Source organism: Fundulus heteroclitus, chromosome 19, assembly GCF_011125445.2.
Source record: "Fundulus heteroclitus isolate FHET01 chromosome 19, MU-UCD_Fhet_4.1, whole genome shotgun sequence".
Taxonomy (NCBI): Eukaryota; Metazoa; Chordata; class Actinopteri; order Cyprinodontiformes; family Fundulidae; genus Fundulus; species Fundulus heteroclitus.
The window spans coordinates 23,629,230-23,642,431 of record NC_046379.1 but is presented as its reverse complement, the minus strand read 5'-3'; the positions used below and the strand labels follow the sequence as shown (position 1 = coordinate 23,642,431).

General features: G+C 40.4%; 2 protein-coding genes across 2 annotated transcripts; both read right to left on the bottom strand.

The window, feature by feature from the left end:
- Positions 1-4,486, bottom strand: stx11a (syntaxin 11a). Its single transcript, XM_036151132.1, has 2 exons — positions 4,302-4,486; positions 1-1,602 (listed from the first exon to the last, which is right to left on the bottom strand). The coding sequence occupies exon 2, from the start codon at positions 1,595-1,597 to the stop codon at positions 710-712; it is 888 nt and encodes a 295-aa protein (XP_036007025.1). The 5' UTR covers positions 1,598-1,602; positions 4,302-4,486; the 3' UTR covers positions 1-709.
- A 4,335-nt stretch (positions 4,487-8,821) lies between these two features.
- On the bottom strand, positions 8,822-13,202 carry LOC105932414 (syntaxin-11). The gene is made up of 2 exons (XM_012871578.3): positions 13,073-13,202; positions 8,822-10,057 (listed from the first exon to the last, which is right to left on the bottom strand). The coding sequence occupies exon 2, from the start codon at positions 10,053-10,055 to the stop codon at positions 9,210-9,212; it is 846 nt and encodes a 281-aa protein (XP_012727032.2). The 5' UTR covers positions 10,056-10,057; positions 13,073-13,202; the 3' UTR covers positions 8,822-9,209.

Genomic DNA, 13,202 nt, shown 5'->3' with positions numbered 1-13,202 from the left:
AAAAAAAAAAAAACAACTGTGAAAATTTGCTGATTAATTTGCAATTATTGTGTGCGCAGTAGCACAGCAGAAATGATTAACTAGTGAAAGTCTGAAAATATTTGTGTTTTAATGATTACAACTTTTCCTTTGTAGAGGTCATCTACGCGCAAAAGAAATTTAAATCAATAAATGGACAGAATTGATGCAGAGCTTCTCTAGTCATACTAACCAATCCAGCCATGTTCACCCAATCACATTCATACACTGATATGCAGATCAGCAGGCATATTGGAGATATGGGCATTGCTCAGGGGAATATCAACAATGTGAGATAGAGAAACTGTAATTGAACTCTGAACCTTCCAATTGCAAGGCACTTACTCTGCACACTGAGCCACAGTTGCTCTCTCCTCATCCCCAAATAAATGATAATCTAAAAAGCTCAAGCTTGATCTATAGAAAGGGGAAAAATCAGCAAAGGTTTCTTGCAGGGACTGTTTTGGTTATAATTTGGAAAATTCTAAAAAAAAAATTAAAAAAAAATAAGATATATATTTTTATTTTTTGCACTTGGCAAATCTTAGAACTAATTTAAAGTAGTCTCACTCTTGATAAATTAATTCACAAATTCAAAGACGTGACACCACTCGGGGGTCCCTGCTGGCCTGGGTGCCATGAGCCGCAGCTTGATTTTGCTTGTAACTTTTAATAAAAATCTGTTTGAGTCTCATCTGCAGCAAGGGAAACAACAGCAGAAAAGTTTCTTGCATGGATTGTTTTTCTTGTATTCCACAGCCTTTTTGATCTGAACCGCAGCCTTGGCGACATAGTCCTGAGTTGCGCCAACGTTGGCCTCTATGTTGTCCAGCATGCAGCCCTGCTCCTCCACCAGCAGGGCCAGCTGGAAGAAGAGTTCGTGGATGTCCCTGATGCGGCTCTCCAGCTCCAGCAGCTCCTTGTGCCTGTTCTCGATCTCGTTCAGAGCCGATCTGGCAGTCCTCCCCTCCAGAAGGAGATTGTCGGAGAAGATGTTCCACTTTCCCGTCTCGATCATCTCGTCTATCTGCTCCCTGCTCACCTCCTTCCCCATGATCTCTGCTTGCCTCTGAATGCGGGTTTTACAGTTCTCCCTCTGGACCATTTCCGCCTCGTTGTACTCAGATATGGCTTCATGGAAGGCGCTGGTCAGGGACACGTACTGGGAGCGGACCATGCGAGCGACCGCTGACGTAGGGCCGTGTTCTTCTTCCAGCTCCTTGCTCAGCTTCCCCAGTTTCTCCAGCCGTGCATAGATGGCCTCGCCCCGTGCCTTGATGTCCTTGCCGAGCGCATTGGAGTCTCTCTTGATGCTGCTAAACCTCCTCACAGACGTGAGGAAGCGAGTGCTCTGCTTGCCCAGACGCTTCACGTCCAACTTGAGGAGGAGCATCTCCTTCCTCATCGTATGGGCCTCTTTGTAGATGTCGTCCATGACATCCTCGCCCTGAAAGACGACAGCATGCTGGTGCAGCAGCTCCTCATCCTCGTTCCTGTGGATGCTGTTCCCGTTGGGGCCGCACTCCCCCTCTGAGGGGGTAGAGGGGAAGTTCTGCAGCTCGCACAGTCGGTCTTTCATTGTACCTGCAGGTGGAGCAAGAAACTTAACCACATTCTTTAAAAGAATATCGCAATACTTTAAAGTAAACTGGCCTTGTGACTCTTAGAAATCCAATTAAATAACTAAATAGAAGCCACTCTAATACCGCAGATCTATTCATAAAACCTTAAAATGTCTACAAGAAACCAGAGCAGCAGAAGTAATTTTCGCTTTTCCTTCCGCTCTCATTATTTGTCCAATAAAACATCAAATTTAAGACATTTTTAAACACAAACTGGACCACAATTGGCAAACGTAGGTCAGTAAAGTGACATGCACTCTGTTCCTTTAAGGAGCAGTTGTAGCCAGCTGCCTCTTCGGTTTCTTAACGCAGTTATGAAAGAGCTGAAAAGAGGAACAGTGAAGATAAATTTGGGTAAAACAGCCGCAAGAAAGGAGAACTTGTTGCAAGGTTGGCAGAAAGGTTAATCCGGACCTCAAGAAGAGTGTTGTAAACTATGTGACATCTAGCAAACTTTTTAGACATTAAAAATAAGTTTACTTCCTATGGTCAATTAGGCTTGGGACAAGTTGCAGTCAGCTGCACTGTCAGTGTTGATAAAGCAGGAACAAAGGAACAAATTGTCACTCATGCAACAAGTTAATGATGAACTCCACTGTTTGTTGCAAACTGTGAGGTTTTTTTTTTTCTTTTATCTTGAACTGAAACCCTCTTCACTGCTATGAAAGCAGGTGCTACTGACTGGGAAACCCAAACCTTCGCTTGTCGTCTCCCTTTTTTGTGAGGTTGGGCCTACGAAGGATGCTACAAAAAGGAATTCAGGAGGCTGTTTAATATTTGCTATTAAATCTGTTTACATTTCAGTCAATCTCATATTAGCCTAAATGTGTACCTTCCAATAATAGTTTTATCTATAGCACTGGTAACATTTTTACTAACAAATTCCAGCTAATCATTTTAATTACAATTTAACTCAGCATCTTGTGTGAAGGATTAGCTAGCTATTGTTTTTGGTCTCACGATATATATATAAACAAATATATCTATTTATACATATATATATATATATATATATATATATATATATATATATATATATATATATATATATATATATATATAGATAGATAGATAGATAGATAGATAGATAGATAGATAGATAGATAGATAGATAGATAGATAGATAGATAGATGCCATTTTATTTGAAGCTAGAATAAAATGCAAAAGTCTAGTGCAAAAGTCAGATTTGCTAGACAGCTGCTTCACCTCGAGGCATTCATTGCTAATTAACAGCTCATCTAAGCTGTTGTTTTCAGGTAAAAGGTCACCTTGTGAGAATAGATTTTTTAATTCATGATAATTTTATGCCTTAACTAGTTAGCGACAGTGCTAATGCAAAAGTCCAACTTACTAGCGAGCTAAACCTCTTAACCCTGATGCAATTATTGGCAATTGCATAAAAAAAAAGAACATAATTCAAAAAGTTAACTACTTTACTAACTTTTTATCTCATAATCACAACATGACACATAGGCTACTGTTTCTTTTTTAACATGGAGGAACGGCCAGAACAACATTTTCTTATTCACTTTATTTTAATGTGGAAGTAAATGTGGGTCCACCCATTTTAAAAATGGTTTGGAATTGAAGCAATTTTGTTTAAGCATCTTGTATGTGTTAAATGCTCATGTAGGCTGTTCATAAGAAATACCCAAAGAAAATGTTTGGCCAAGTTTATACTTTTAAATTGCCACACTTGTTTTAAATTCCTCCACAAATGTTCAGGAGTCGCCTGGACTTTAACTTCATATTTCTTGGGAATCATGTATACAGTAAAATCATGGTTCAGCTATGTAATATCAATGGAAGCCCATAAATAGTCTTTCAGGCCAGGCCAGTGTAATAGGATGTATAACAATTAGCAGTTCAACCTTTCACCTTCTGACCCACAACAATCAGGTGGAGGAAATTCAACAATGGTTGAGTAGAAATAGTCAACTTACTCAGGATCACAATGAAAGTGTCAGCACCATCAACAGCGAATCTATTGATTTAATCTATATAGCGATTATTCTTTTAATCCTTTCTAATCTTTATAGCATTTCTAAAAATCCCATCCAAGCATTTTAAAAGAACTTATCTAAGACCCACACTTTGTTGACCTGGACACCACTGCTGTAGGTGTATTAGTTTTCATATCCTGCATCATCTCACTACTTTAAACAAACCTTTGGACATCTTCAGCGTGCTTCGTTTCAACTACAACCTTCTAAGAACATTTTAAAGAACTTTTAAAAAAGTTCTTTAAATTTTTATTTTTTATTTTTTTTAGAATAGGCTAAACTGGGAGGCTATTCTGATCAAACTCCATTTTTAGAAAGCTCCCGTCGTAACATTAGATGTTCTTTTTATGGGTTTCTAGGAAGGAAACCAGTGACTTGGTACTTCCTCAGATCTGATGATGCGCAGATATTCTTAGCCGCGCGTCTCGTTAGAAGGATAAAAAAAAAGGGGGGCGATTAAAATCTTTATTTATTTTTAATTTTATTTAACAGTCAAAAAGTTCGACCCAAAACCAGAAAGCGTGTTTTGCTCGCACGGACGGAGAAAAAAAAACTGCCAGAGACATGAACCTGAAATCAGCCCATCACTCAAAAACAAAACTATGTGAGGTAATAAAAATAAAAATAAAAAGAATATAGTTAGAAGACTGAACGAACCTTGAAGCGTTATCCTCCGGCGATGCTACGATGTTAAACTCAGAGAAGCCCGAGAAGCGAGCGATGAAAGACTCATTTCCTCTTTTTCTCTCGGTTACTAATGTGAATTTCAACATGCAGTTTTGTCTCATAATACTGCAGCGTGCTGCAGAAAGGCGGAAGATCCCGCCTCCCCGCCTCACGTACGGCCCCGACACCCTGCTGATGATTTCAGGAACCAGAGTCTGCAGCCAGTTAGCAGGGCTGCAGCCCTAAAACTCACACAGTTAGGGTTAAGGAATCTAGATTTAGTTATTTATTTATTTACACAAAAACATTTCACCAACAAAGATTGCCTTTGGTATTAAATTTACAGTTAGAATTTGAGTGAAATTATAATATATATATATATATATATATATATATATATATATATATATATATATATATATATATATATATATATATATATATATATATATAAATAACCTCCAAATGCAAATGTGATATATATATATATATGCAACAGTGAAAACATACAGCAGCAACAATGAGAACATGCAGCAACAACAGTGACAACATGCTGCAATGACAGCGAGAACAGATAAAACCAGCAACAACATGCAGCGACAACAGTGAAAACATGCATGCAACAATAAGGATATGCATGTAACAACAGCGAAATATATATATATATATATATATATATATATATATATATATATATACGTTGCATATATATATATGTATATATATATATATATATATATATATATATATATATATATATATATATATATATATATATATATATATATATATATATATGCAACAGTGAAAACATACAGCAGCAACAATGAGAACATGCAGCAACAACAGTGACAACATGCTGCAATGACAGCGAGGACAGATAAAACCAGCAACAACATGCAGCGACAACAGTGAAAACATGCATGCAACAATAAGGATATGCATGTAACAAAAGCGAAAACATACAGTAACAACAGCAAGAACATGCAACAACAACCACGAGAGCATGCAGCAACAATAGCGAGAACATGCAGCAATGACTGCAATAAGATACACCAACAACTCCATGCATAAGGCAACAAGGTAACAGTGGTAACAACTGCCTGCAGCCCATCAATGCAACCATGGTTGATAATAGATTTTAAAGTTTTATATCTATTTTACGTCTGTCATTTTTATATCTGTGACAAAAAAAAACTTACATGCACAGAACATGAACTGATAAACAATGATGTACGTACATGGGTACCAAATGATTTGTTCATAGACTGTAGGAGATGGAAGAGGGAAGGGGCAAACTCGCAATAGTCTGCTGTCAAAAGGGGGTACGAGTTGAGCAGACTGACCCAGAACCCACAGAATCGCAACACCTGTATGGAGGTCCACAAGAAAAAAAAAGAGTTTTTTTGTCATTTCACTCCTTCACCATAACACATCTTTGTAGCTTCAGTTGTTTTTGCCTTTTGGGTGTGAAAAGGAGCTGTCTGATATCGACACACCAGCCAGGCATCAATTAGTATCCGTCTCAGAGACGGTTTGTGCAACCGAGGCTTTAAAGTAATCTTCTCTAATCTACTCATCGGCTGCTGCAAGGAAATGAGCTTATGCGACTCCAAGAACTAATCAGAAAGTCACCCAGAGGTTTTAACTTTCATATTTCATCAGAGTGAACCCGCCCAAACAGGGATCAGAGGCAAAGTCAGTAGGAATATTGCAACATATAAAAATACAAACTTTAATACGGAGGCGTTAGATTGGAGTATTTTCTCCAGTTACTTCCAGACCAGAGAAATAAACTGATACTCTATGCTGGTGCACATAACTACAAGACAGTTTGTCATGATTCTGTGAAAGGAGAAATTTACATGTTTATTTCAGTTTAGCACATCATTTCTGTGTATTTGTTAGCATGATTACAGTAATGAGATATTTAAGTGTTTAATTAATAAACTGCCCTGAGGTGTAGGTGTGTGTCTCTGCGTTGGCCCTCTGATGGATCTCCTGTATCAACACCGGCCCAGAACCTACCTTGGCCCTCATCCAGCTGCTGTCTGCTCGGACATGCTCTGGACCCTCTGTGATGCTAAACACGGTTGAGCGGGAACAGTAATACTGTACAAGAACAGAGTTTTTTGATTTTTTATCTCAACGTACTACAGATGTTCACATCAAAATATTAGCAAATATGATGCCAACGGTTGGAAAATGTAAAGCAGCAGAAAGTACAGTAAATGTTAGCTCAGTTAGAATTGTTGCACATATAAACAAGTATAAATAGTTTCCCCACATATTTTAAGGTCATCAAAAAGGAACCAAGATTTTCAGGTAATACAGACATATTTTAAGCTGGTACTAAATATACTTTTTTATCAAGCCCCCTATTTCTGTATGAAAAATTCAGCTTTTTACGTAATTGGTCTGATGCACTATTCTAATCTTAATTGCTGTTTTTATCAGCTGGAGGTGGGGGGGATCATAATTGACAGAAATGAAGGCCTTGAAATATTAATACGTCATGTAGTGAATTGAGTTACTGAATTAAATGAACTTCGATAATATTCTGTTTCATTGAATATGACTATAGCTATGCGTGTGTGTACTTGTACTGAACTTGCAGCTGAGTGAGAAAATGTTTTGTGCATTTTACTAGTAAAGTGAGGACTTTGATGTAAAGTGGGGACCTTTTTTGGTTCTCACATTTTTAGCTAGGGTTTAGTTTTAGAACTAAAGCATCAATTAGGTTCAGGGTAGGGTAAGGTGATAGGTCTATAATGGTAATGGTTAGTTTTAGGGTCAGGCCGTGGAAAGGGTTGTAATGAATGCAGTCAAGGCACGGTCCTCAGTAAGTATTTAAAAAAAGGATCTGTGCGTGCGTGTGTGTGTGTGTGTGTGTGTGTTTGTGTGTGTGTGTTTGTGTGTGTGTGTAGGGTTATAAATATGTAATATATACATATAGGACACATATAGGATAGTCCTATTTAGTCATATACACGTACACATACTTAGACTTAGGCTTAGACAAACTTTATTGTCACTCAAATGCACATTGTGAATTTGAGTCAAGACAAAGACAGAAGACAAAAGAAAAAACATTATAAATATAAGTATAATGCATACATTTCTTTAGTGTTTATTAGATTTGCCTTGTACATTCTGTCCCATTCCTTCAAGCAGAACTGTAATGAAGGAGTCAGCGTTGTAGGCCTTGCTCACGCACACCTTTACAGCCTTGCTCGCATATTTTCTACGGGACTGAGATCAGGGCTTTGTCATGACCACCTTTTCAAAATACTGACTTTGTTGTCCTTAAGTCACTTTGTAACTAAACTGGCAGTATGTCAATTTGGAAAACCCTTTTGTGCTCAAGCTTTCAAATCAATATTTCCACATAATGTTCTTTCCTCATGATGCCATCTTTTTTGTTAAGTGCACCAGTCCCTCCTCCTGCAAAGAATAAAATAATAACAATAATACTCCACACAACATGACGCTGCAACCAGTATGCAGGCTTTACGTAAAAGGTGCCATGTTGTGTGTTGTTCTTTGCAAGCATGGATGGTCTAAGGCAGATGAGAGTCAGAGTAAGAGGTAGATGGGTCAGGGGAAGAAGATTATGAGGAAGAGGAATCTGTGTGCGAGTTTGCTGTGTGTAGCTAGAAGGGCTCAAGTTACAGACAAAATTTGGGCAACTATGATTGATCATGTGGTAAATCATGGCCTTTCACTTAGAGGGGCGGGACAGAGAGTCCAACCTTTTCTCAATAGAAACACGGTTGCATCCATTGTAAGAGTTTTTTGACGGGAGAGCAGGTATTGCTGCTATACAGTATATGCAGATATATCTTTATCTATTCCTGTAGAGGAATTCTTCAGTGCATGGAGATGGAAGGTACAGGATCACTGCCTTTATGAGCAGATGCCCTTGCTCAATGCAATGACTGCTGCTGCCCATGATATAGATGCAGATGCATGTCAAGGATGGATCAGGCATGCAAGAAGATTTTTCCCTAGGTGCATCGCATGGGAAAATATTGAGTGTGATGAAGATGAGGCCATGTGGCCCATTCGTCAAGAGAGAAGAGACTAGAAGAAACAGAGAGCTCTAGTATCTTCTGTTGGAATATTTCATTTGTAGCCACAATCTGACAAAAAAGAATGAATAATTAATAAAATTTGGATCACAGCACATCTGACTCTGGATCCATTTTTTGCAAAAAGGCAAATTTGACTACAAATGACACTGCCATGTAAGCTGCGTACAGTCTTTGGCTACAATGACCAGCAATGCTGCACTGATTCACATTGAGTGTGGTGTTTTGTATTTTGTTGCCCCTTGTGTAACGAATGATTGGAAGGGCTCACACATTTGTGTGCAGGTTGTGTTGTTTTGAGGGCAAAATTCGCTTTTGGTCCATATTTTAAATGTTTTGGCAGAGTTGGAGCCTTTTGCAAACAAAATGTGTAATTTTGACCATTGGTGCCACTGTTTAGGCCTCTGCGTTAACTGTTTTGAAAAATGTGGGTTTTGAGTTGACTGCTGCGTCAAAGCAATCAATAAAAACTGTAATTACAAAACGCTTACAAAGCCACGGCATTAGCATCCAGGCTTTCCCTAATAGGCCTCAAACTCTAAGATATGTACGCTTCTGAATTTGAAGAGATTAATAAAAAGAGAATTAGACTTTTATATATCTATGATTATCCAGTTCGATCAGTCCAGCTCTAAGCCTTTTCCTGTGATGCCGATAGTTTCTCGGTTTCTGACACCACAGTCATATTTGGTCTCATAATTCCTGTCAGTGACTTGTTTTTTAGAGCGGCTGCTTATCTTATTTTTTTTCCTTCTGTGTATCGGCACCATCAATCATTCTTGTGACATAAAGCCCTAAAACAAACTTATCAATTGTAACAAGGAAAACAGCCACAAAACATCTTCTTGAAAGGGTTGTTTTTATCTGAAGCCTTGGCCCTTTCCAGCTTGAACGTGGCCTCCTGAACGACCACCTCCACGTTCTGGACGTTTTTCTCGATGTTCTCCACCCCCGACCCCTGCTCCTCCACCAGCACGGCCACGTCCAAGAAGATCTCCTGGATCCCCTCGATTCTCCTCTCCAGCTCCAGCAGCTCCCGGTGTCGGTTCTCGATGCTCACGAGGGCCGAGCGGACGGTCGGCCCCGTCGCTTGGACGCTGAACACGGTCAGCTCGTCGCCCTCTATCATCTCCTCCAGCTCCTTCTCGCTGACCTCCCTCCCCACCACCTCCAGCTGCCTCTGGATGTGGCGCTTGCAAGCCTCCCTGTGGCTCATCTCGGTGTCGTTGTAGCTGAACATCACCTCCCGCAGGGCGTTGCTCAGATAGTGGTACTGCGTCCGCGCCACGCGGGCCGCCGGGTCAGAGACGCCGCGCTGGGCCTCCAGCTCACCCCGGAGATCGTTCAGCCTGTGCAGCTGCTGCAACACCGCTTCGCCCCTGCGCTTGACGTCCACCCCGATCGCATTGGAGTCCCGCTTTGTGGCAGCAGGGAACGACGTCTTGTTTAACGCCTCGTAGTTCACCTCCTTTAGATCGCTGATGTCGTTCTGGATCTGCTGGATCTCCAGACGTATCCGCTGGGCCTCCTTCAGGATCCCGTCTAGATCCTGGTCAGAGTCTGCCCCGTGGTCCGAGAGGCCGTTCAGCTCCACAGTGCTGAAGCCCTCAGAATCAGTCTGGACCGTATGCAGGTGTCCCAGCCTGTCTCTCATGTCTGAAAGAAACAACGGGAGAGGAGTTAGATTCTGTGAGCAAGAAAAACTAAGCTTCCATACCCCCTAAACATTTCTGTCACTTTCTAACCACAAACTTCAAAATGCTTCACTGAGACGAGGTGTGAAGTGAAAGTGAACGCATACGTGGTTTTCAAACGTCTTCACAAATAGGAATCTGAAAAGAGTGCCTTGCATTTGTGTTCTTCTCCGTCCCGGCCGAAGAAAAAGCCTCCCCACAGCGGCATGCTGCCACCGCCGTGTCTCAGTGTGGGTATGGTGTGCTAAGGCTGATTGCATGTGTGGGAGCAATAGTTACATTTTGGTCTCATCTTACCCTCTTTTTAGATGTTTTCCGTTTCCCCCTAAACGGCTTTAGAAAAAGTTAAGTTCACTGCAAAAACGGATCTAAAAATAAGTAAAATGTTCTTAAAGTTAATGTATTTGTCCTTGATTTGAGCAGTTAAATAAGATTATTTGCCAATGGAATGAGTATTTTGACCCCTAAAATAAGATAATTAGACATCCTGCACTTGAAATAAGATGATGGAGATGAATTGTTCCTATTTTAAGTGCAAAAATCTTATTCCATTGGCAAATCATCTTATTTACCTGCTCAAATCAAGGACAAACACACTCATTTTAAGAACATTTTACTTATTTTAAGTTCTGTTTTTGCAGTGTTGAAACTTCTTGCCGTGTTTTTGGAGCATTTAACGAACACTTGTCCTGTTGACTAACTCTCCCTGGTGAGCTGTGGATCTCTGCAGCTCCTCCAGAGTCACCATAGTCCCCTTTGCGGCTTCTCTGGGCAATATTCTTGTCGTCCAGCCTGTCAGTTTAGATGAACGACCATGTCTGCAGTTGTGCCATTTTGTTTTCATTTTCAGATGCTTGATTAAACATCCATACTCTGACCCTGCTTTTAACACCTCAACAACTTTATATCTGACCTGTCGGATATGTTCCTTGGTCTTCCGAGTTAAAACTGGTTGCACTGAATTTTGTTTTAGGGTGTCAGAGTAAAAGTTGCTGAACACAAGGCACACCAAGCCTCTCTGGTTTGTATTTTAACAAAGAAAATCATGTATAATTCTCCACCCATTTCATGTCAGGCGCAAGATTTTGATAGCCTTAGCTGATAAACGCTCTGCTGTGTCTGTGAGACCTGCTACTGAACAGGAAGTAGATTCTAAAAGCACTTTTTTCTGTTTATGACACAGCCAAAGACCGTGCTGATAGGAGGGGTGTGTGTGAGCTAAAAGATTAACATGCTAAAGTTCTGGAAGACGATGCTGTGCTACAGGGAGCTGAAGAGAGCAGCTGTGAAAACGAAACGTTGCTGTCAGAAGATTCTGAAATAAGTATTTCTTGAACGGACAGTCTTTTCAAAAGGCTCTCAAGTATGTGAGATTAATCTTTGTTAGTGTTGTTAAATCTGTCGTTTAAAATTAAAATCACGTGGAGCTCTACCACACTTTTTGCGACAAAAAAAGAGCGAAACAAAGCGGCTTTTATTAATGGCAGAAGCTGGAGATGTAAAATTCAGAGCAACAACATCTGCAACTTTTCAGACAGGTTAAGGGGAGAGGTTTTAGGAGTCACAGTCCAGGAAAAAAAAACTAAAGACGAATAAAAGTAGAAGCACTGAAAAGGCCTGGCCGGATTTTCAGTGGAGCAGCTGCAGATCAGCTTGATGCGCCTCATACTGCTCCTACTGTTGATCGCAGACGTTTAAAAAGAGGCAGTTCCTTGGGAAAGTATTCACACCCCTTGAACGTTTCCACATTTCATCACATTACAACGAAAAATTGTATGTGCATGTTGCATGTTTTGGGGTGAATTTTTGTTGTTTTATGTGACACTTATTGAGACACCCTTATTAACCCCACATATTTAGCACCGTCTATCTTACCATCAGCTTGACTGGCTTTTCTCTCAGTGCTGTAGAAACGCATCCCCACTGCATGGTGCTGCCACCACCAGGTCCCACAGTGGGGATATTGCTGTGTTAGTTTTTCTGCCACGCAGTCGGCCACAGTTTTGCAGGTAGGCCAAAAAGCTTACTTTTTGGACTCATCGGATCAGAGCATCTTCTTTCTTGCTGTCATCCATAAATGGCTTATGACAAATTGCAAATGGGACGTCCTGTGGCTTATTGTTTTTGTTTTTTTTTAAGAAATCCAACATTCTTCTTGCAAGTCTTCTCTAGAAGCCTGTGGCTTTCTAGTAAAAGGCGGGGTTTTATATGGAAATAAAATGCTAATTTATCCTGCTCCTCCTACTTCACAACTCTGTGCTACGTTGTTTTCTTTTGGTCTGTCTTGGTAAATTTGTGGCTGCACTGTGACAAAATGTGATGTGCAAAGGGTGTAAATACTGGTGCAACGCACTGTAGAATACTGAAGCTGTCAGTTACACTCAGGAAGAAGAATAGTGTCCCTTCATACTTCATGTAAGCAAATCAAAAGTAAAACAAAAGTTATCCTAGAGTTGTTGCCTTTATTTGATTTTACAGGCCTCGAGGCAGCTGAAGGAGCGGCAAAGTGTCATTAGGTGAAATACTGAGACTTGTTTCTGAGCAAAATGTGTGAAGGCACACCAGCAGGCCCAGACTCAGTCATGCCTGCAGTCTCACTGAGACGTGACCCCGGACAGCCTTTAAAATCAATAGTCTCTGCCTCTCCTGTATCAAGCCATCTCAGATGAACGATGATCCAGCAGGACATTCCTCAACACTCACCAAACAAGTTCCAGAGCAACAACAAAAAAAAGGATCAGGCTTGCAATCTTGTCTGAAGGAAGCTATCATACAATGAACTGAACTATTTTACAGTGAAACTACCCTCAAATGAAGTCTGTTTTTTTCTTGTTCAGAAAACTGAATGTTTTTCCATATTTTTTAGATGTTTTACTCCTGAGGAGTCCAGTTAAAGGCCTGATTTGAGGCCTCAAGATCACAGGTGTATTAGAAGAAATCAGGTTCAACTACAACGACAGAATATTTGATCCCTTACTTGTACCGACGGGAGTTTTCTGTAGATAACCTGCGGCTGTTTTCCTTGTGCTCCCTAATTAATCCGGCTCATGTAGGAAGCAGGAGGTAGGTCCGGTCAGTGTTGCGATGGCTCGGGCACCCTGAGAGGA

Coding starts and splice junctions, on each gene's coding strand:
- stx11a (XM_036151132.1), bottom strand. CDS start 1,597: ATGAAAGACCGACTGTGCGAGCTGCAGAACTTCCCCTCTACCCCCTCA.
- LOC105932414 (XM_012871578.3), bottom strand. CDS start 10,055: ATGAGAGACAGGCTGGGACACCTGCATACGGTCCAGACTGATTCTGAG.